This window comes from Cygnus atratus, chromosome 29 (assembly GCF_013377495.2).
Source record: "Cygnus atratus isolate AKBS03 ecotype Queensland, Australia chromosome 29, CAtr_DNAZoo_HiC_assembly, whole genome shotgun sequence".
Taxonomy (NCBI): domain Eukaryota; kingdom Metazoa; phylum Chordata; class Aves; order Anseriformes; family Anatidae; genus Cygnus; species Cygnus atratus.
Genome location: NC_066390.1, coordinates 219506 through 242471, shown reverse-complemented (window position 1 = coordinate 242471; position 22966 = coordinate 219506). Strand labels below are relative to the sequence as shown.

The 22966-nt window shown below is 62.8% G+C and overlaps 1 protein-coding gene across 2 annotated transcripts; it reads right to left on the bottom strand.

Moving 5' to 3' along the window:
- Positions 1-1593: 1593 nt before the first annotated feature.
- Positions 1594-21064, bottom strand: IKZF4 (IKAROS family zinc finger 4). Of its 2 annotated transcripts, XM_050715947.1 has the most exons (9): positions 19882-21064; positions 19030-19156; positions 16582-16636; positions 12531-12635; positions 8613-8873; positions 8286-8453; positions 3670-3819; positions 2710-2841; positions 1594-2456 (listed from the first exon to the last, which is right to left on the bottom strand). In XM_050715947.1, the coding sequence occupies exons 2-9, from the start codon at positions 19132-19134 to the stop codon at positions 1732-1734; spliced, it is 1701 nt and encodes a 566-aa protein (XP_050571904.1). In that variant the 5' UTR covers positions 19135-19156; positions 19882-21064; the 3' UTR covers positions 1594-1731. The 2 variants fall into 2 exon arrangements, with proteins under 2 accessions (XP_050571904.1, XP_035427506.2); XM_035571613.2 differs by lacking the exon at positions 19030-19156 and having other exon boundaries at positions 20109-21064.
- Positions 21065-22966: the final 1902 nt, after the last annotated feature.

Below are 22966 nucleotides of genomic sequence, written 5' to 3'. Positions count from 1 at the left end.
CTTGGTCCTGCCCCCCAGCCCCAGCAGCCCCCCAGCCCCAGCCCGAGCCCCCCAGGAGCGACGCGGCCAGGGAGGGGGGGCGTTAAATTACTCCGGTTTATTTATAACAGACCTTCAGCCAGTACAGTACAAAACTTACAGTAGTAGATCTCCATTACACAAATAGGTACTTACAATATCTTACAGATACAAAAAGCTGCTGCGGTAAGAGCTCGGGGGGGGGGTTGTTTTGTCCAAAAGCGAGTCTAACCTCACAAAAAAGGGGAAAACCAAGACGACAGCAAATCCATGAACGCTCTACAACTGAAAACTCGTCGGGAAGGAAGGAGCGGCCGTAGCCGGGCGGGGCGGGGTATTGCACATCATCGTTTTGTTCTTCATACATCTGATTAAAAAATATAGATATTTACACAAGTAAAGCGACCTGGAGTTTTACAAAATTCCTACATTTGTCTTAGACTCTCTTACAGGTAAAAGAAAAGAGACGGAAAGAAAAGGCCAAGCTTGGGGGCAGCCGAGCTCCCGGGTCTGCTTTTGAAGCCCCTTCTGGGGGCGGGGGGCACGGCGGGGAGGGGGCAGGCAGCACCGAGCGGCCCCCCCGAGACCCCCGAAGCCCCCCAAAGGCGGCTGCCCACCGAAGGCCTGAAGCTGGGGAAGCTTCGTCCCCGGGGGGCTCGGCAGAGCGGGGCTGCCCCCCCAGCACCGACGGGCCCCGAGCTGTCCCCGTGGTGCCACCGCCGTCGCCGTCCAGGACACGAACACCGCCGACGGAAAAGCAAGAAAGGAGAAGGAAAAAAAAAATTAAGGAAAAAAAACAAGCGAAAAAAGAACAAATCGGGGCAACAGGCGTTGCCGACTCGTGAGGTGGTTTTGTTTGTTTTCGTAGAAAAAAGAACAGCCTTTGGTTTCGACCTCAGGAGAGCAGTCTGGCGAGCTGCTGCTGAGCGACCTCGGTGCCCGGGGGGCCTCGGTGCTCCCCGCTCGCCGTTTTTGGTTATCGCCCCCAAAAACGCAGCTCCCCCCCCCCCCAGGGCCCCTCGAGCTGGGACACCGGGGCAGCGAGGAAGAGGAGGGAACCACAGGGAGAGCGGAGCCTTCGCCCCGGCCCCACCGGGCTCTGGTTTTCCTTCATTTCTCGGAGCGACCCCGAGCCCCCCAGGACAGGGACGGGCTCGGGGCTGGGGGGGAAGCCCCCGCCGGGAGGAGGGGGTCCTGGTTTTGCCCCCTCCCCCCCCCCCCGGTGTTAAACCCATGATGAGCCCCCCCGGCACCCATGGGAGAGGAGCGGCCGGAGCCGGGCAGCCCGGGGGGGTTTTAGCACCTAATGTGAGGTTGGGTCCGGCCACGGGGCCGGCACGGGATGTTGGGGGGGGGACCAGTCTCAGAAATTCAAGCGAGACTTTGGGGGTGGAAAAAGTTATAAAAAGAGAAACTAAGCAGCTCAATAAATAACAGAGGGAGGTGGAGGGAGAGGAAAGCACAAAAAAGTCCGTTAATATTTAAATAACTCCATTTATAAAAAGGCAAATTGTTAAGAGCTCCCCCTCTCCAGGGTTGTTTTTTTTTTTTTTTAGTTATTGATTATTTTTTTTTAAATATTTTTGTAGCCAAAGTCAGTGCAAAGGAGTATAAAAGAAAAACCAACAGTTCCATGCCCTAAGGGTGGAGGGGCTGAGCTAGAGACAGAGGAGGAGTGGGGTCAGGCCTGGGGGGCTCAGGGTGGGGGGGAGTTTAGCCGACTTTATGCTCGCCCCGCACTATGTGGGAGGAGAACTCGTACCGGTCCTGGCTGTGGTAGCCACAGATGTTGCATTCGAAAGGGTCTCTGAAGCCGTGGCAGCCCATGTGGATGGTGAACATGACGTGGTCCAGGAAGAGGATGCGGCAGTGCTCGCACTTGAAGGCCCTGATCTGCTCCCCGTCCTCGTTGACCACGCGCAGGGCGTCTTTGGCTGAGCTGGGTGTGGAGCGGGCGGCCGGGGGCCCCTCCGGCACCTTGGGGTCCTCTTTGGCGTAGGCTGGGCTCTGGCGGCTGCTGGCGCAGTTCCCCGCCGGCAGCTGCGACGTCCGCTCCTCGTGGTTGCTCTCCGTGTCCGTGGAGTCCTGGCAGCCGTTGCTGGGCGAAACGCCCGGCTCCCGGCCCCGGTACACCACCTGCACCCCGTCCGCCACGTCCTCGTGCCCCTCGGCGGCTTCCCGGCTCCCCGGCATCTCCAGGCGGCCCGGCAGGGGCTGGACCTGGGTGTAGACGGAGCTGATGACGGGGGTGACCTCCGAGATGCAGTTTGTGGGGGGCAGCCGGAGTGGGCGCAGGTGCTCCCCTCCCATCAGGGACAGGGAGCTGCTGTAGGAGGGGTCCAGGGGGTGGTGGGCCGAGACCATCTCCATGTCCTTCTCGAAGCCGGTGTTCACGTCAAAGGGGAGGTCGGAGAGGGCGAATCGCATCTGCTTCTCCCCTGCGGGAAGGAGATGGTGTCAGAGCGGGTGGGCTGGCCCCAGGGACCCCATCCCGTCCCGGTCCTGTCCTGGTCCCGTCCCATCCCTCCCCGGCCCCAGCCCGGGGACGGCCCCGCGGGGATGAAAGGCGCTATGCGAGCGGCAGCAGTGTGCCCAAGTGCAGAGTCTGAGCCCGTGGGGGCCCCGGCAGCCAGGGGCTGCTCCTCGCCCTCCTCTCCTGTCTGCCCAGGAAGCAAGGGGGCAGCCCCTTACCCACGAATTTCTGAGGTGTCGATCGTTTCCGTTTGGTGAGGCTGTTCGCCAGCCGGTCAATAAACGTCGGCCGATCGGACGAGGGGTGAAGCAGGGAGTCCGGCACTATCTCCAGGTCTCGCATCTCGTCACCTGGCAAGACAAGGGGAACCCGGTCAGCCAGCAAGCGGGGACGGGGTGAGCGGGATGGGCATCCTGCAGCCCCGGCCGGAGGCTCGAAGCTGCACCAGGGCGAGAGGAACCGGCTTCAGGGGGCTGAAGCTCCCTCGCCTCTACTGCTGCCTCTCAAAGCCGTCCCGGAGGGACCGGCCCCGCTTCACCGCTGGCGAAGGCGGCTTTTCCCTTCCTGTGCCATCAGTTAGCTCATCTGGTTAGCACCTCTGCGCGGCCTTACCCAACACACCTCGCCCCAGTCCCGGCAGCTCTGGCGGGATCGGGTCTGGCTCCAGCAGGGCGAGGAGCCAGAAATGCACCAGGTTTGGTTCTGCACCAGCGCAGCACGCGCAGGAAGCCATCTCCGGGCTCCGTGGAGGAGCAAGAACGTGCTTCCAAGCCACGCGGAGCCTGCCCGCAAGGGTAAATTCCCTACATCACAGCGGTGTAATTGTGTTTTGCTATTTACGGAAAACATTTTGGGAGTCCTCGCACCAGGACAGGAGCGTGTCCGCTCAGGGGGTTTGCCCTGCCTGGCTGCCGGCATGGGGACGGAGAAGCGAGGCGACTCTTTGCACTTGTGCCAGCCCGCGGCACGGACCAACACACACATAGCGCCTTTCATCCCATGACCGCGGGGGCACAGGACGGCCCCGGGGCTCTGGGCTCTCCGCCTCCCCCTTTTCTGCTGGGAAGGATGAGCCCGAAGCAAAGCTCCATCAGGCAGACACAGCGCTGGGGGCGAGCCCACCCCATGGTCTCCCACCCCCAGTGCCCGCCGGGGCTGCCAGACGCCGCGGTACCGACCTTGCTGGCTGGCCAGCGACTGTGGTTCAGTGTTGAGACTCTGCAGGTAGTTGTGGCACCGCTCCTTGTGCTCCTCCAGCGTGCTCTGCTGCTTGTAGCTGCGGCCGCAGTAGTTGCACTTGTAGGGCTTGCCGACTGTGGGGGAGGAGACTGCAAAACATGAAAGCAAGAGCCTGGCCATGAGAACAGATAAATCGCCGCTGAGCTGCCGCAGCCACCTCACCCCAGAGCCTGGGAAGGGCTGGAAGCAAGTCCAGAGGCGAGGGAAGCAGCGGGCTGCCTGCACATAAGGCAGCCACCGGCGCAGCGCCCCATCTAGCTGTGCTGTGCAGAAAGGCACCAGCACCAAACCCGCCCTGCTCTGGCACCTCAAGCGCGAGCGTTTTTGTCGATGCCATCTGCAGAGTGCGGGCCCGGGCACCACTGGCTCTCTGGTGCGCTCAAAACCATTTCCAGAGCCGGGAAGGAGACCCGTACCTCCCGGCGCCGAGCCCAGCTTTCCTCCCGGTCACCCCGAAACAGAGGGGCCGAGCCAGGCAGACGACCTGCCTCCTCCAACGCTCCCTGCCAGAGAGCAGGGGAATGTGCCCGGATCCTGACGGGTGGAGGCTGTGACAATAAATCAGAACCGCGCCGCTCAGCTGCGACAAGCCACCTCTGACCTGCCTTTTATCTGCGCTCTGCTCCCGCAGACCTCAGGGCCGCGGGTTTCTGGCAGCTGCCTGTCCACGTTACGCACCGCCAGATAAAACCCCGACGGCAAAGGCGGCATTTCGGGAGGGCAGCTGGAAACCCCCCCGGCCTCCTGACCGCCACCAAGCATTTCTTCACCCTCCATCCGCCGCAGAGCGCTCAGCGGCTCGGCCAGCGCCTGGCTGCTGTGCGGAGCGTGCAGACGCGCGCCGCGATTCGTGATAAGACGCTCGTCAGACGCATTTTCATTCTCATCTCTCCCAATTTTCTCACTTCTGACTGCAAATCACCGCAGCCACCCAAGGTCGGCGGGCAGCCCCACCGGCTGGCGGCTGCCAGACAAAGGAGAGCAGCCGCGACGTGCTGAGGGCCCGGCGCTGCTTCGCGCTGGGCTGCGCACGCGGCGTCATTACCGGCGCATCTTCAGCAGTGGGCCACTCACAGCGACAAACCACGGCACCTCCCAAGGGGGGATGGCAGCTCTGGAAGCCACCCGTGTTCCCACCACGACTCGGGGTCACCGTCTGCGCGGGGGACAGGGAAACGCAGACGCTGACACCGGGGTTTTGTGCCACTCGCCGGGTGATTGTGAATCGAGCGTGTTAGGGCAGTAGCTACACGGAGAGGGGCGACATCCCGGAGTGCGTGCCCGGGGGAAGGGGCGAGGACGAGCCCCCCGTGGTGCCGGGAGCGACGCTGCGCTCTTCCTCCCCACCACGGGACAGGAGCCGCTGTCAGGGGTGAGCAGCAGCGCAGTTACGGCCACCTCGGAGCCCTCCAACCCCCACGCCCCGGCCGTGCTGCCCGCCCAGACCGGGCTCTTTCTGTTCCCGTCAGCATTAAGGGTTGTTTTCACCATTTTTGCAGCTTGCGGTTTAACCTTTAACTGCCTCTGAAAAGCACCTTCTGGGGCTGCTGGTGAACGCTCGTTTGCCCCAGCCCCAGCACCTGGATTTGCACAGGGAGTCGTGGTGCCGCCGGCCCGGCTGAGCCGCAGCAGGTCCTGGAGCCGCCGCGCTTTTCCCCGCGGAGTATCCAGGTTGGAAATCGGCTCAGAGGAACCGATGACAAGCGCAAACCTCCCTTGCTGGCCCTCCCCATGCAGCAGCACTGTCACTGAGCGGCCGAGTATTGCTTTACTCCAGTCCCAAGGGAGGCGAGGACGCCGCTAGGCTCCGAGTAGGAACACACAAACGTGCGCTAGGAATTTATTCCTCAAACCTCGCGACCCAGATGCTGGAGCCTCGGCTCCAAATTCCATTCTCTCTCATTAACCCCCATCACTCGCTCAGCTTTTACCGGTCAGGGTTCAATAAACGGCTCGGTCTTGTTACTCCCCGACAAAACCACCCGACCCTGTGCTCACAAAGCCCTCTTGGCAGCCCCACGGGGGTCGGGGCTGTCCATCCGCACTGGAGCCATCGCCCCACGCCGGCAGCAGGCTCCCAGCCAGCTCTGGGCTGACCGCAGCACGCGGCGAGCCCCACGATCGCTCACTCTGGGGCTGCAGAAAGGGCTGAAAGGCAGAGGGGTCCCCGGGGACCGGCGGCTTGGCTCAGCCGTCCCAGGGGGGGCCGCAGCCTCTGATCTATTTCGGAGCCACGCGGCGCGTTTGATCTGGATTTTAATACCTCACTTTTTTGGACAGCACATCTTCTGAGATGAAAGCCGCCGTGTCCCCCGTGGGGACGGCAGGAGACGCACACGCCTCAGTTAGGGGAGAGGGAGGGAAGAGCCGGCCCCGCCGCCTTCCACCCGGGCAGGGGAACCGCTCGACTTCTGCCTGTGAAATCCACATTAAGCGAAGGTTTTCTCGATAATTAGCTCCCGTAAAGACTAATTGCTGTTTGATATGTTGCGAGGGCTTGTCCCATTTCTGTCTCTCTTGGCTCGAGGACTCGCAGGCACCCTTGCCGTGCCTGGCAGCGGGGAGAGGCTGGCGCAGCCCCGAGTCTGCACCAGGGGCGCTGAGCACCCAGCTCTGGGCACCCTGCGAGGCCACAGGCGGGGGGCAGGCACAGCCCGGGGGAGATTTCGTCCCACGGGAGGAGACGTGGCCACGGGGCCCAAGAACAGCCTCAAATCTTGGTGCCAGGAGAGGTTCAGGGTCCCTGGAAGCACGTTAGTTAGCTGGCAAAAAGCCCCAAGAGGTCGTGGCAGGGCTCCGAGTGCGGTCTCGCCGGCCCCGCGTGTCCTCCCCACGAGACCTCAGCCCCAGCAGGGCTCAGTCCCGTAGAGCCCTGAACCCACAGCCTGCACTCGCTGCCCTTGGATGGGGAGGGTTTAAAAACACCAAAAAACCACCCCCTTCCTAGCGGGACCTCTCCCAAACCCAGAAGCCTTCCAGCTCCAGAGCTGGAGCCCATCCAGCAGAGGGGGCGATTCCCAGCGCCCTCCCCTGCCCCGAACCCCTGCAGAGCCCGTCGGGCCGATGCCCAAAGCCCGGCAGCTCCTCCCGGGAGCATGCGGGGCTGCCCGAGGAGGAAGAGGGATGGAACCGACCGCCCCAGGCTCTTCCCGTGCGTGGCGGGGAGCCGCGCTGTCACCGGGGTCTGGCTTTCCTCAGCCTCCGAGCAGGGCAGGAGGAGACGCACGCGCTCTTTGCTCTCTGGAGTCGATGACAGGAGGGTTTTTGCCTCCAACAACCAGCTCCTTTCTTTTTTTTCTTTTTCTTTCCCCCCCCTCCCCCCTTAAAGATAAGGAAGGATTCCAGGGAAAGTATTTCCCTGCCTTTTTGTCCCCATAAACTGGCAAAGCCCCAGGCCGTTAACCTCACTCCTTCCCCGGGGAGGAACAGACTCTTCCGATCACCTTGGTATCGAAATGCCACCTGCATTCTGCACAGGCTGCAGGACTGGGCACGGGACCAAAAGGGTTCTGCACCGAGCAGCAGATTTTTCCCTTTGCAGAGGGGATGCCCAGAGACGACACAGAGCGGGCGGAAAGCTCCCGCAAAAGCCCCGAGCCTCCTCCCACACAGGTGCCAGGTGAGAGCAAACAGCCCCGTTCCCAGCCCCAGCACCGCGCTCCGGGGACCAAACTGTTCCAATTCCCCTCCTGCACCTCCAGGAGGGTCCCAGATGTGTAGGGGAGGGGAAATGACAAATCCCCAGGGAAACGGTGAAGTGGGAGGATTCAGACGGGAGCTAAAACCCGCAGCATCGCATCCTGCAGCGGAAAGGGGCGAGGGGCAAAACCCTAAAGAAAATGGGGGCCGTGAGGGGGGAGCAGGCTGCTGGGCTCTGAGCAAGCCTGCGATGAGCACGGGCTCCTCGGAGGAGCCGGTTTTCCCTTAAAGGAAGCACGCAAGACACTCGTTTCCATGCGGCGCTCAAAAGGTTAGAGAGGAGGGAGCCGCAGGTGTTCAAAGCCACCGGCACCACCTCGAAAAGCCCCGGCAGCACCGCAGAAGCGCGCGGGTGCGCAAATCAAGGGCAAGCGATCGCGAAGCAGGGGGCCGCTGGCGCGCCTCACTCCCACCCGTGGCCCCAGCCAGCTGTTACATCACGGAACCGGAGGGTGAAAACCACATCTCAAATGTCACATTTCTAAAGGACAATGTCAAAACAGCACAAACAAAACCCCTCGGTGCTTGTTTTCGCTGGGGCAGGGCACACCCAAGGGTGGGACCTATCTCAACTCAATAAAATCTATTAAACATTTATCTTTACAAGAAAGAGATGCAATAACCCCCAGGAACTACTGGCAGGCAGCAGCACGAAGCCTCCCAGGCGCCCCCGCAGCCAATGCAGCCCCCAGCCGCCGCCACCTCCCCAGGCCCAGGCACTGCCCTCAGCCACGCCACGGGTCCAGGAACCCGCACGCTGTCGAGAGCTGGGCTCAGCCCCCCGGCTTTGCTCCCTCTCCGCGTGTTCCTCCACTGCCTCCTCCTCCTCCTCCCCTCCCCGGCCACAGCCACCCACCGGAGTGCGTCCGCAGGTGGCCGGTGAGCGCGTCCCGCCGGCGGCAGGCATAGTTGCAGAAGGGACATTTGAAGGGCTTCTCGCCGGAGTGCAGCTTGATGTGGCGCAGGAGGTTTCCCTTCTGAGTGAAGGAGGCTCCGCACTGGTTGCAGTGGAACGGCCGTTCTCCTGCGGGACAGGAGGAGCGCCTGAAACCCTGCTCCGAAGCGTTTGCCGCGGCCTCAACGGAGCAACCAGCCCACAGGCGCTCACCGCCCGGCCTCAGGAACCCGCAGCCCCCTCGAGCCCACCCCGCCCCGCTCAGGCAGCCTCGGGGCCGCTGCTCACCGGTGTGGCTGCGCTTGTGCACCATCAGCACGTTGGGGCCGATGCACACCATGCCGCAGATGTCGCATTTCAGCTTGCCGTTGGGCAGCCGGATGCCGCCAGGCGAGTGCGGCTCCTGGCCCGTCCCGTCACAGTAGCCCAGGGGCTCCGAGAGCGAGTCCTCCACGATGACGCTGTCCTCCTTCTCCAGCATCCGCTCGTCCTGTGACAGCAGCCGGCTGGCTTCCTCATCGCTGTACATCTCCACCTTGATCGAGTTTGCTGCAGGCAGGCAGAAAAGGACAAAAGGCAGTCAGGGCAGGGGAGAAAACCAGAGTTAAAGAGGCTCGGAGCACGGTTTAGGCAAGGCTCACTCCTAAAATAAATACTGCTGATGTGCTAAGTGAATTGTTTGTGGCAAACGCGCTTCTTCTTGTCCTGTTGACTACTTAAGAACAGACATCGAGCACAGACCACGAGAGGTTATGGGCTGGACAACTTGTTTGCACACCCCGAGGACTGCTGCTTTGCATCCTGCCCTGGTAAGGCGACCAACCGAAGGAAAAAAACACATTTTGTTCCCTGTATTCAAAGACAGAGGGTGAAAGAAAAAGCACTTGTGCTGTTAGAGTACTTCAGAGGAAGCAGGAGACACCAGATTTTGACACTGAATCAGTAAAGGCTCAACATTTACTGGCAGACAGCGCGCAGCACGAGTCTCTTAGAGCCGGTAAATCCCCTCTCACTAGAGAAAACCTCCAGTTCCGAGATCCCATCTCTGCCTAAAGACCTGGGATCCGCCAGGGATTTAAACGGAGAACACAGACACAAACAGGACAGCGGGAAGCGAGCGCGCAGCCACCTGCAGAGCCTTTGGGCACCGTAAGCCCCCGCGCACTTGGGTGACAAAGCAGAGAACTGGCTGGGGGCGATGCCGGCCCCCGGGGACAGGTCCCACGGCCATGGGCTGGAGGTGGCCCCATGCAGCCACCCCGTGGCGCTTCTGACCCCATGGCAGCAGTGAGGCCAGGGGGGAATGGTGCTGGGAGGCGCAGAAGAACCACGTCCAGCGCCTGCTTGCTGTGGGCTGGAGCCAGAGGAACGCACGAGGAGGGCGCCGCGGCGCAGCAGGGCCCCTCCTGCCGCTACCTTTCCTTCCTCCTGCGGCACCAGGAGCGGGGTGGCTGCGCCAGCCGTGACCTACATTCCCGGCCGCTCCAATGCGCGGTGGAACGCCACAAATCAAACCAGCCCCGAGAGGACGGCTGCTGGACGGCGATGGCTCTGTGCAGGCAAGGAGCAGGGAGGGGAAGACAGCTCCTCTCCTCCGTCCCGACGCTGCGTTTCAGCCTCCGTGCCCTCGGCGAGGAGCCGCCTGCTCGGAGAGCGAGCCCTTAACTGATCGAATCGGGAAGTTTCCTCCCACCCCGAGTGCGGGAGGGAATCCCCCGGGAGGCTCCGGGTGCTCTCCAGCCGGGGACGGCCGCTACCTGCTCCCCTCGCGCTGGTCCCGTCAGGCCGGAGGCTGGCGGTGGTGCGGGAGAGAAACCAAATCCAGGTCACCCACATGGCAATGCACTGAGCCCACAGGCTTAAACAAAATATTTACAGAATCCCTTGAAATATCAGATTCTTATTTCTTCCATTTAAAGCAGGAGGCTCTTCCCAATCCCTTAAGAGGAGAACTGTGGGGGCTGGAGGAAGCTGAACTTTATATACACAAAGGAGACTTCTGCTGCCTGGAGGGAAGGAGATTACGGCGTCCAAGCTGCCTGGTGGAGACAGGCGTGAGAACCAAGCAGCCTGAGCACAACCGTGCAGAAATCCCAGAAGCTTCCAGATCCGATGCTGATGCGACCCCTGGGGCTTGTTCGGCTCTTTGTGGGAGGCAGAGGGCTCTCACCCACGGGTCGGGGCACACAGGAGGTTTGCTCCATGCTGCAGACCGAAGCGAGCCCCGCGGGGGTTCACGAAACCCTCGGTAAGATCCCAGATGCCGAACCAGCCGTGGGATTTGACCTTTAAAACCAGAGGGGGCCCTGAACCAACTCCAGCACCGGCTGAGGTGGGGATGATCCTTCCCAGTGGGCGAGCAGGAAGGCTCAGCGTTGCTTACCCGGAGGCCGCGTGATCACCGGCGTGCCAGCTCCGTCACTGTTGCTGTCTCTGTCTCGGGGAGACCTCCTGCACTCCCAGGGACAGCCGGGGGCCCGCTGGGTGAGGGAAAGGCCCCTTTGTGCTGCCCCTGGCACGGCGTGGCCCCGGCTCTTCCTTGGAGCTAGGTACGGCTTCGCGAGTGGGGATTAGTGAGGAGCAGCAGCATGGAAGTGATTCATCCGAGACCGCGGGGAGTTTATTGCAGGGTGAGGAGCCCAGGAATTCTGGCGCGCGCTGCCCTCCTTCCCCTGCTGCCCGCAGACAATGCTGCCTTCCCGGAGAGGCTCTCAGCAACGGCAGCTATGCGGACACCCCGCTTTGGCAACCAGAGGCGCTCGCAGGCCGTCTGCCGAGCCACTGGCCAAAGCCACCGCTGGCTGCAGCCCGGGAGGAGGCTCCGCAGCTGAAGCATTCCTGGGGGAAGCAGAACTTTTTCTTTCTTTCTTTCTTTGTTGGACGGTGCCACCACGCTCCGCTGGGAGCATCCAGGAGCCCCAGCGCGAACAGACGCCTCCGTGCACAAACACGAAGTGAAAAGCTCCTCTCTCGGTGGCAGGAGCTGCCTGGATGAGTTGATGTTTGCTGCAGTTTGATTTTCTTTCTTTCTTTTTTTTTTTTTTTTTCCCATTCCCCCGGGGACTTATTTTTTTTCCTGGGCAAAGAAGGGAGGCCAACTATTGTTCTGTAATTCTCCTTTCAGAACCAATGCAGAGTCCGGTCTCGCTGGAGAGAAGTCTCTGCTGGCAGAACAGGTTATATAATCTTCTTGCTCCTCTGGGGCACGATGCTTGCTGGATGAACCAGCTGTGAAGTCAAGTCAGATCAGAGGCAATACCATCACTAGCATCCTGCTGTTAAAGGGGAAGGGTTCGTTATTGTCCCTTCAGCCAGTCCACGTGCTCCATTCCTTTTGCTTCTGATGGAGCGAAAAGGCTGCCTTGTCTCTCTGAACGGTTCTCTGCAGAAAATCTGAGATTTAATTTCTTCGCAGAGCTTCTAAGCATTTTTATAGGGCAAATGCAAAATAAATAGTAAGCAATAAAAGGGAAAAAAAAATGGGAACAGAGGTAATTCGCATTACCCCTTCTGAAAACTTTTTTTTTTTTTAAATCTTGGTTCAGAATGAGCCACCCTGTAACACCAGGACCAAACCAAGACGTCCCAGCCACCAAGTGCTGGGAGCGCATGTGGATAAATCCCGGGGGAGTCCCTCTGCTATGGAAAAGCACGGCGCAATTATCTGCTAGGAGCTGGGAGAGAGGGGAGATCAAAGCAGTGCCAGTCTTCAGGCATTAGCGAGTCAACGGGTAGAGACGCCCGACCCTCGCTCCTGAACACAGAGCACGATTCAAAGCGGGACTTGCCAACTTATCTCGTCTCAGCGCTCCTTCTTCTCTTGCGTCAACACTACTTAGCAGCACGTACGGCCCATGGAAACTTGACTGGTGCCCTGAGAAGGCAGCGATGTAAATAGCCTCTCTCCAGGCTCGGTCTCTGTCAGCCCTGCTGGACTCACCCAGAGAAACATCCCATTTCCCACCAGTGTGCCAGGAACAACGAGGGACAGACCGGGACAGCCCTGCAGTCAGACCTATTTTACTGCAGGAGGCTCTTAAATATAATCTAAAAACCAGTTTCATTCACTTAAAAAAAAAAAAAAAAAAAAACAACATAATTCAGTCAGCAGACGGGGAAGGAGAAGAAACCCGTCCCAGCGGGAAGCCAGAATTATGTCAGGCCTGGGGACACCACGGCCGCTCGCCACGGGACCGGCGTACTCACCACTGAGTGAGCGGCTCGGGGAGGAGTGCTGGCTGTTGGGCGTGCTCACCACGGGTCCCACGATGGCCGAGCTGAACTCCTTCTCCAGAGAGGAATCCCCGCTGCCTTTGGGAACAGGGAGGAGGGAGAGAGACATGAGCGAGGCCCGAGGCTGCCCCGCTCTGCCCTTGCTTAGCTGAGCCGATCCCCCAGCCCCCTTCTCACAGGGGCCGCGGATGGACAGGACCCTTTGGGACCCCTCGGCCGCGCACATCGGTGTGTGCCTGGAGCCAGGTCCCTGCCCGTTCACGCTGGAAACGCAGTAGCGATGCTGCCCGCAAGGAGCTGCCAGCCCTTCCCGTGGCCCCGGCCGCGCCGTGCGAACGGGGAGGGCGAAGCGCTTCATGATGAAAAGTGCAGAAGCTCCACGGTCTCCGTCAGCACAGCTGGGAATGTTATTTCTAAAGGCTCGTGTCTGGAGCAGCTCTTCTCTCGGCGCACTCTGAGCCCAGCTCATCCCATTGTCTGGCGACTGCGGGGCTGCGGAGCTCGTCAGCCCTGCTGGGCACGGGGAGCAGCGGGGGCAAACGCCTGCGGTCAGGCGGCGTGCGCTGAGCCGCCACTCGGCTGGGACCAGCCTGCAGCACCCACACCCCTTCGCAGGCCCCGGGACACCCTTTGGGGACGTTTTCCCTCCTCCCGGGGTCGTAGTGGCTTCAAGCAGGGCTGGCGAGCTGCTGCCGGCTGGTCCGAGCCACGAGCACCCCTAAGGGAGGCGAGACGAGGTTAGGAGACCGCTGAACAAGGAGCCCCGCTGAGAACGGCCCCGCGCCGGTCGCAGAGGGACAGGAGCACATCCTGCAGCCCCATCCCCCAGCAGCCGCTTCAGGTGGGGACTGAGCCTCTCGGAGGGGTTTTGGTGCGTTTGCACCAAAAGGGTTTTTTGCACGTCAGGAGCTGCGCCCCAAGCACACCTCACCAGATGCCTCCACGAGGGCTCGGGCGCTCCCCTTCCCTCTCTCCCTGCCTGCACAAGAGACTCGAGACCCCCACGGGCGCCCCATGCCCACCTCTGCGCCGCTTCTCCCCCGCACACGCCGAGAGCGAGCGGAAACAGTGCCGGGTTGTCAGGATCCTTCCCCCTGCTCCCGTTCCACTCGCGTTATTTAACCTTGCTGGAGAGACCCCGAGTGTTACCACAGCCAACTCCTTGGAGACAGCCGGCCGCGCGTACATGTCGGTGCCTCCCTGGCAGGGCGAACGCGGCCGCTCACCTTCCAGGAAGAGCCGATTCCTGGAAGCGAGGGACGCGGCCGTCGCTTTACAGTCAGGCGGCACGGCGAGCGGGAAGCCGGGCTGCGCTGCTCTCCTTGGGACGGGAGGCGCGGCGGGGGCTCAGCAGCTGGGCACAGGACCCCAAATGTCACCCAGAGGGGCCCTGATGCCCACGGCACCAGCCTCCGCAGCCTCCTGTCACTGGGGCTCCGACCCCCCTGCATCGGCGGGGGCACCGAGGTGGGGTCCCCGGCCCCAGAAACGGGGCGACAATTTCCCCCGAGCCTCACGGGATGCGCAGCTCCCCGCTCAGACCCCGGCTCTCACCCAGCTCCCTCCTCCGGATCCCAAAGCGGCTCCTGAACAGCAGCACCACGGGACAACCGAGCCGATCGCGGCGCTCAGCCCTCCCCAAAACCGGGACCGAGCCCACCAGGACGCCCCTCGCCCTGCCGACAGCCCCCCGGTGCCGAAGCTGCGCCATGGGGCCGGGAACCTCCTCGCCCTGTGGCAGAAAACCAGCCGCATCCTGCCCCACGGGCGGCATTTAAACCGCAGGCTTCGGGGGCACTGACCCCGCAGCAGGGGACGGGGCTCTCCCGGGGTTTGGCACCGGGACCCCCGATCACGGGGAGGCTCCCTGTGGGAGAGGTGTGACTGCGGTGCCTGCGTTCGGCAGCGATTCCCCTCTCTGACGACTCGTCAGGCTCCAGAAACGCCGGGCCGCGTCCCCTTTGCTCCAAGAACAAGTGGAAGCCTGCACGTGGTGTGTGAGACGGCCTCGCTGCCCCTACACCCGCCTGCAGCCCGGTTCTCCGAGGAGCTTCGAGCGCTCGGCCCCGTTCTCAGGTGCCGGGGACGTGCGGCGGTGCCAGGAGGGTGAGCGGCACCGGCACACGGGGGGGCTCTTGCCCACCTCTGCCCTGCTCCTGCCCCTCCGCATAACGCCTCTGCCTCCACCAGAGCCATCTCACAACGGGCTTTTTTCTGTGAAGGATTCAAAGGAGAAGAAAAAAAAATGCAAACCCGATCTCACCTTCTTTAAGAATTTCCGAGCTTTCGGTTACCTCGCTATTTGACAAATGTCAACTTTTATTTTTTATTTTTTTTAAGAGAGCTCATTTAATCAAACATGTTTCACAGAAACAAGTTTCGAGAGCTCTGCTGTTCATTTCCTCCAGTCATTTCAACCCCCCAGCAGCTCAGCGACCGAAAAAGCAGTTAATTAGCAGGCCCCGACCCCGGCCTTAACGAGCAGCTGATCGTCACCAGGCCCACCCCAGCCCCATGTGGCTGAGCCCAGGGGTGCTCTGCTTTTGGGCCAGGTGAACGAGGGCTGTTTGGGGAAAATAAAGAGCTGACCCCGGTGGGGATGGCCCATGGGGCTCTCTTCTCCCCACCTTTCACCCGTCCTCCAACTGCTCCCATCCCCTCCAAGCCCCATGAGCTGCCCAGAACTCGAACTCCAGCACTTCCAGCCCCAGGGAGCGACGGAGGTTGTGCCCAGAAAGGCTTTTCATGCTGCCTCCTTTCTGGGCTCCCAGGAGCGCAGGGAAGGGGGCAGCTCGCCCACGAAGCTCCTGAGGGAAAAGCAAAGCTGGAGCTTTGCCAGCGGCACGGCACCGAGCTCACCCGCGCGCATCCGAGCCCCGCACGAGGACAGCAGCAAGCGCTGGGGGACGCGGCTCTGCTCAGTGGAGAACAGAGCCAAGCGAGCCAGGCAGCCCCCGGCACGGCGGGGGAAGTGTTTCGTTACTTAACGGAGGCATCCCGCAGACCAAACCCCAGCGAACAGCAGCAGGAGCAGCTCTGAGGAGAGCCGAGTGCCAAACCCGAGCGCGGATCCTCCGGGGACCGGGGGAAGTCTTCCCAGAAAGGCGACGGCGCGCACAATAAATGCGAGGGTGAACTTCGTCGGACGGGCAGGACCCGACGTGGTTTATGCAGCTGGGCGTTGTGCAAGGTCCCCCGCGCAGCTCTGTCAAGGCACCAAGGCCCAGCCGCTGCTGGTTAGAGCGGCCAGGGTTCTCCCTCCCTTTTAATGCTCCTCAGCTCCTGAGCTCCATCCCCGCTCAGCGATCCATCCCCGCGCCCCGGCTCCTCCAGCCTGCAGTGCCACGTCCTCCTGCCTCTCAGGGACCCGCGGGCTGCTGCTGGCTGCGCGACTTCTGGACCCACATCGGGCCGTACCCTAACCCCACATGTCCCAGCACAGCCCAGCACACCGAGGGGATGGCACATCGCGAGCAGTGGTCCTCTTGGGGCGCCGAGCCCCCAAAAGCCCCGCCGAGCCCCGCCAAAGCAGCTTTCGCTTTCCTTGGCAAGGCACGGCTGAGACCACCTGTGACACTCAAGACCCCCACATGCTCCTGAGCCGTGAGCTGGGCGCAGCGCGACCATACAGGAGTGGGAAGTGGGGGCAAAGCCCCCGGATGCCCCGGCCCCAGGACTGCGCCCTCGGCCCCGGATATTTCCTTCCAGCCGGGCTTGGATCTTGCCTCCGGCCGCGTGCTGGCACAGTGACAGTGCCCCAATAGAAGACACACAGACAGGCACACGAAGTTCAGCGCACGCTTCCAAGGGCTGGCCAGCCACGACTTTGTAGTCAGCTGTTTGCTACTCCACAGGCACACGGCACATCCCGGACACTTAACGGCACGCGCCGGACACGGCTCTTCAGCGCCGCAGCACAGCCTGGGGCGAAGCAACCAGGACAGCTTACAGCCGGAGGGCAAAACCGAGTGCCTTAAAACATTAGCAACCCCAAATAAGTGGCAAATACCACGATCAGACGTACCAGATATGTAGGATCGGCCATTACAGTCTTCTATATCCATCCTTAAGGTACTGTGCTGAAAGAGAAAGCAGAGCTGAGTCAGAGCTTGCCTCCAGAGGCGCCTCAGGTGCTCTACCTCCCGCCGAGCGGCCTCTCGCAGCAGCCACCTCGCTCTCCCTGAACTCCTCCAGAACAGCTTCGCCGCCGGGGCGTCACCTCCATCCCCTCCGACCTCGCACCAGCCCCGACGGGGCTCGCTCCAAGCCAAACCAGTGTGACACGCGCCCAGCCAGGCGGACGAACAGCCATGGGACGGCTCACACGGACAACTCGCTTCTCCCTTGCCCGTGGGGAGCGGCCGCTGGGTGCCCAGGTGCCCATGGCAGGGAGGCAAAGCCTTGGATATGGGGAGCGCCGAGCTGCAGCGTTCGGCTTCATTTTGTCACCGAGAGCAGCGAGGCTGGGGGCAGCGAGACTGCACGGCCGCACGCGGCGCTCCGCCAAGCGGCACCCACAGCCGCTCCGAAGACCACGCTAAAATAAAAGGGAAATCTGCCTTATATTTTGTTGCTCGGCACCCCACGGAGATAATGAACGTTTTATACATTCAGACGGCTTTTATTCGTCAATTACGTCTGCTGTTTAAACAACAAAACGAGCGCAGTTTTAAAAACACGAGCCTTGCCGGTTAGCATTTGCTGTAATTGGCAGCTGACACGTCCCGAAGCGGAGCGTTCGCTGCCGAGAACAATTAAAAAATGTGATAATTTGTGGAGATGAATTGTCCCCCAAAAAGGGGAATAACGGTGACTCGTTCACACGAGGAGAGGAGCGCCATGAACTCCTCGAGGCCCCGCAGAGGGCCGGTAAGGGCGCGGAGCCTTTCCCAGGGAGCTCGGTGCCTCCTCCGAGCGGGAGGGAATCGGTCGCCCCTCTCGGACCGAGCCCCTTACAAAATGAATTTTAACCACGACTGCTTCTCGCACCAGCCTGGGCTAATTAACCCCCGGGCCTGGCTGTTTGCTCTGCGTTAATTAGGAATAAAAGGCTCTTGCCGTGCTGCCCCGCGCCCGTCCCAGCAGCACCCAGCACGGCAGCTCCATGGCACCGGTCCTGCCTGCACCACCACATCACGCTGGCCCTCGTCGCGCCGTTTGGCACCGCAGACCCGTGCCTGGGGGCTTCTGCCCACCCCTGAGCCAGTTCTGGGGGCTGCAGGAGGTGACGAAGCTGCAGCCCCCCGGTCCCTGCCCCGCATCAGGCCGAGGACGGCGGCTTCCCCGGCAGCACCCGCGCAGCCCAGCCCCGCTCGGGGTTCAGAGCACCGTTTCCGACCCCTCGGCGAGGCCACTCTGGGTGGGATCTCTCCCTCGAGCTGCACGGCAGCTGTGGTTTCAGGTGCATCCTGCAGCCTTATCTCTGCCGACCCCATAATTCTGCTCCTCTGCGCTAGGCACGCGCTCAGAGATCCGTCTGCTTTGCACAAAGGGCAGGCAACGTAATAACAAAAATCAATTTGATTTACAAAGCCCTTTCTCTCTTCTATTCCGCAGCCAGAAAGCACTAAATTAAAAAGCGAGACCTGGTGCCCAGCGACCACCCTGAGGATGAGCCTCGACGGTGGTTTGCAGTACACGGGGGACCGCGCCGCGTCGCCCCTAAGCCCCCTCTTCCTGCCAGTGGGCAGCCCTGGGGACCTGGACAGCGAGGAGTTGGTCTGAGAAATTAATTTCCCTCCGAGTAATGAGCTGATAATCAGACAAATGCAACCGAGTTAAGGAGCAAGTTCTGCAACTCCTACTCCCTACCCACACGAGCCGTCCCATTAAGGTTACGGCCAGCAAACGGCCCCGTGCCCTTTGCTCCGGGCGCCTTCCCCCTTGGAAAAGTACCCCAAGAGGGCTGGGAAGCCAGGGGGGGACCCCAAAGTCCTCCTGGGTGGAAAGCCGGGGACAAAGCTGTGCTGCCCGCGGACTTCTCCAGGAACTGGAGCAGCTCAGTGCCCTCCTCCCTGCCGAAACAGGGACTTTTCCCCATGTGGCCACGCTCAAGGAAAAAAAACATAAAATAAAATCCTCAGAACTAGCCCAGTTTAAAATAAAACCACCCTCCGTCTCCGCACGAAGCAATTTGCGAGCGCCCTTTGTGCTAGCAGAGAGGGAAGACGCCAACAGCAGTGGAGGCACCGGGTCTCTGCTCGCCACACCAGCACCCGGTGCTGCACGAGACCCTCGGAGCCCCCCAAAGGAGCCAGGCAGAGCCCGCTGCCACCCTTCAATTCCTCCCTCCCCAGCTCGAGCTGCCTCCGAACACCCAGGACAAGCCCCAAGCACCGGCATCAGCGCCTGAGCAGCGGGGCCAACACAAACCCTGCCTGGAGCCGCGCTGAAGGGCTCAGGGCTCGGCCCCGGTAATGTCCCAGCACCTGCAGCGAGGAGGAGGAGGAGGAGGAAGGTGCAGGGGGAGCACCTCAAAGCCTTCTCTCGGGGTCAGGATGAGTAAGCGCTGTAAAGGTCCCTGCCGCTTCTTCTCCCAAAGCCTTGTTTCCACCAGCGGCGGCTGATTTTCCAACATGAGGGCTTTTTTTCCACCTTTGCTGCAAGCAGAAGCGCGCCGAATGAACCAGCTGCTCAAAAAAAAAAAAATTAAAAAAAGAGAGAAAAGTTGGTGTCGCTGGAGAGGCTTCAAAGCCCAGCGGCCGGGCGGTGGCAGAGCCCCAGTGGCAGCGGCGGCCCCGCGCTCGGAGCGGCTCGGCAGCCAGCAGCAAACCGGCCGGGCTGCGGGGAGCGGGGCTCTGCGGCGTGTTTTATCCATTAGAAAATAGCTCCCATTGTTTCCGTGTTTTGAAATATATCATTAAGGAAGACGAAGTGTCATTGCTAAAAAAAAAAAAAAAACAACACGTACGGATTTAAGGCAGTCCTCCGCCTGGAAGGGCAGCCGCTGGCAGCCTCCCGAGGCTGGCTTGGGGTGAGACCCTGAGTCCCCTCGGGCATTTACACCGGTGCGAAGCAACGCCGCCCAGCACCGGGAACTTCTGGGTGTTGCTTTAGGGACGGGAGAGAAAACTTCACGGACCCCACAGCCGAACCGCTCACACCGCTCTGTCCCCAGGCACCCTGATGGGGAGATCAGCACAGGAGACGAGCAGCGCGGCTGCGATTCCTGCCCTACGTGAGACCAGCGCCTGATAGAACAGGAGGAGGGAGAGGGAAAACCCCTTTGAGGATCCAGATCCAAACCTCAGACCCACGATCAAAACGAAGGCCAGCAGCCCGCACCAAGCGCGTCTCTGCTCAAAGATGCTCTTTTTTTATTTACTTTTTTGTTAATTTTCACTGCACGGGAGAAGCTCCTCCCGTGCTGGAAGTGCTCCTGACGCCAACGCGACGGGACGCGCAGCGTGCCCGGCCACCGACACAACTTGGTTTGATGGGAAAAGCAACGCGAAGCAGCGCGACGTGAAATCGCTCGTCTTAAACGCGTTCCTGATGCCCAGCGACTCCTACGAAGTTTGAATTCAGAGCCAACCCAGGGCCAGCTTTTACCACGTCTTTGTTCAGCATCTAAATCCGTGTCGTGCCCTGCAGGCACCACCGCAACGCGAATAAATAACCGCCACAAACAGCCGAGCTGAGCCTGCGAGAGATGAAAGGACGAGCCGCGTTTCCTCAGACTCCCCTGGCAGCAAGAGGGGGAGAAAGAAGTCCCTTCTTCAGCATCTGCTCCGGCCGACGGGCAGAAACCTTCCTGCGGACCCCGGGAGGGAGGCGCCGACTTCCACAAACGGGAGCTGCGCATCTGAGCGCCGCTGTTCTGCGACCCAGTGGGCGCTCGCCCACGATTACACGGCACCAAACCACTGGGGGGCAGGAGGGGAGGCGTCCTCCGAGTGCTGTGCCCTGTGCCCCATCTCCTCCCGACACCTTCACGGGGTCTCCAGAGTTTGTGCTTCAACGCCTGAAGCACCAGCACGGCACCGGCAGCACCAGCACGGCACCAGCAGCACCAGCACGGCACCAGCAGCACCGGCCCGAAGCACTTTCCAGAGCTCATGGTCGAAGCCTCGCTCACATTTCGGGCACCCTTCGGCTCTTGGAAGCCCGGTGCCGACCCCGCCCCGCGGCCGGGGGAGCTGAGGCACACGTGGAGCCCCGTAGGGCCCCGCAGGACATGGGAGCACATCGCTGCCCCGGGAGCCGATCCTGCATCTGCGAGCGGGGAACAAGCGCCAGGTCTGGGGTCCGGGCGCCACGCGGTGTGCCGGGGTCTCCACGAGCCCACGCTGCCCAACCAAGGTGGTTAAAACCTGGCCGGCACCAGCACGGCGATGGACGCGGCGGAAGGACGCGTCCTCGCTCCCTACAAGCGGAACGAGTCGGGAATTCATGCTGCAGGAGGTGTCGAGCCATGAAACGAAGTCGGGGAGCGCGCGGGGGAGCACCCCAGGGCTCGGGGGAGCTGCACGGGAGGGCAAGAGCGCTGCAACCCCAGCGGGAGCGCGTTCAGGGAGAAGTGGCAGCAGGGGACAGGGCAACTGGGAAACAAACCAAGGAGGGACCCCGCGGCACAACCACCCAAAGGGACCGGGAAGGGTCCTCAGGGCAGCGGGGGGGGCTCTGCCCAGCTCCAACCTCGACCCCGGTGTAGCGGCACGCAGGGGCGCTGCTCGGAGCGCTGCGTCCCGCCGCCGTGCCGCCCTAACGGGGTCGGCGTGCCACTTCCTCGCCCCATCCCGCCCGCAAGCGGCTCGTTACAAAACCCCTCTCCCACAAGCCCGACGCTCCAGAAACCCGCTGCGAGGCCCGGGGGGAAGCAGCGGGGAACAGCTGCGGAGGGCGGGCAGCTGCACGGGGACGGGCAGAGCACGGAAAAGGGGGAAAGGAACGGGGGGAAAATCCCGATACCAGCCCCGGTCCCGAAGCGCCCCAACCCCAACCAGCCCCAACCCCAACCAGCCCCAGCCAACTTCGGCGATGTCCCCCGAGGCCCCGAAGTGGCCGGCGGCCCCCACCCTGGGCCAGGGGCTGCCCACCGTTCGCAGGTGGCGGCACCGGCGACACCCCCGGGCCGGGACTGGGACGAGGATGAAGATGATGAAGATGAGGAGGAGGAGGAGGAGGAGGAGGAGGAGGAGGCAGCCCCGGGCCCGCAGCCCGCCCCCCGAGCGCCGGTGCCTGAGGCTGTGCCCCCGGGGTGCCCCCCCCGGGCCCCATCCCGGGGAAGCGGCGCTGTAGGGCCGAAGGGGGGGCGACGACCCCTCCCCCAAAATCCCCCCCAACCCCCTGCCCCCGCTTCCCTGAGCGCCCGCGACCTGTGGGGGGACCGGGACCGGGACCGGGACCGGGACCGGGACCGGGACCGGGACCGGGACCGGGACCGGGACCCCCCCCCCGCCCCGAGCTCCCCCCCCCCGGTGCCAGCCCCCCCCCTCCCCGAAGCCCCCCGCCCCGGAGACCCCCCCCCGCCCTCCCCGTTCCCTCCCATCTCCCCCACGTCCCCCCCCCCGGCTCCCCCCATCCCCCCCCCGTACCCCCCCCCTCACCGGCAGGACAAGGAGCGGCCCCCCCCGGCCCGGGCGTGGGGGGGGGAGGGGGGGGAGCAGCGGCGGGAAGGGGGGGGGGGCTGGGTGCGGGGGGGGGGGGGGGGGGCTCAGCGGCCCGGCGGCGGCGACGGCGGCGGCTCCATCGGCGGCGGCTTCACCTGAGGAGGGCCCGGGCCCCCCCGCCGGCCCCGAGCCACTTCCGGCCCCCGCGCGCAGCCAGGCCGCGCAGCCGAGCGCCGAGCCGCCGGGGGGGGGGCGGCAGCGGGGGGGGGCGGGGGGGGGCGGCCAACGCGGGCCGGCACCGGGGGGCTCAGCCGAGCGCCGAGCGCGTCGAGGGCGGGCCCCGGAGGGAGGGGGGCGAGAGGGGGCGGGGGGAGGGAGGGAGGCGGGAGCAATCGATCGCCGATCGTCACCGATCATCGATCGTCACCGATCGCCGATATCATCATCGGTCACCGGTCGCCGGTGAGGCTCGCGAAGCGGGAGCAGCGACGCCACGAGAGGTACCGGGGGTGGTACCGGGACGTACCGAGACCCCCCCCCCCCCCCGAGGTGGGCACGCCGTTGGCCCCCCGGAGAGCCGCGGGGAGGGAGGGGGGGGACCGGGACCGGGGGTTCCACGGGGACCGGGGGGGTCCACGGGGACCGGGGGGGCTCCACAGGGACTGGGGAGGGCGGTGCACGGGGACCGGGAAGAAGCCCCCGAGACCGGAGAGGGGGGGTCCACAGGGACCGCGGGGGTCCACGGGGACGGGGGAGTGACGGGGGGGGCGTCCACGGGGACTGAGGGGTGCACGGGGACCGGGAAGGAGTCCCCGGGACCGGAGGGGGAAGGGGGGGCACTGGGATATGGGAGGGGGG

Bases quoted from the DNA above. Each gene is read 5' to 3' on its own strand.
- IKZF4 (XM_050715947.1), bottom strand. From the start codon at position 19,134: ATGTTGGAAAATCAGCCGCCGCTGGTGGAAACAAGGCTTTGGGAGAAG. The intron at 12,636-16,581 runs GTACGTCTGATC...CTGTTCCCAAAG, and splicing joins TGGCCGATCCTACATATCTG to GCAGCGGGGATTCCTCTCTG. The intron at 8,454-8,612 runs GTGAGCAGCGGC...CCTGTCCCGCAG, and splicing joins GCACAAGCGCAGCCACACCG to GAGAACGGCCGTTCCACTGC.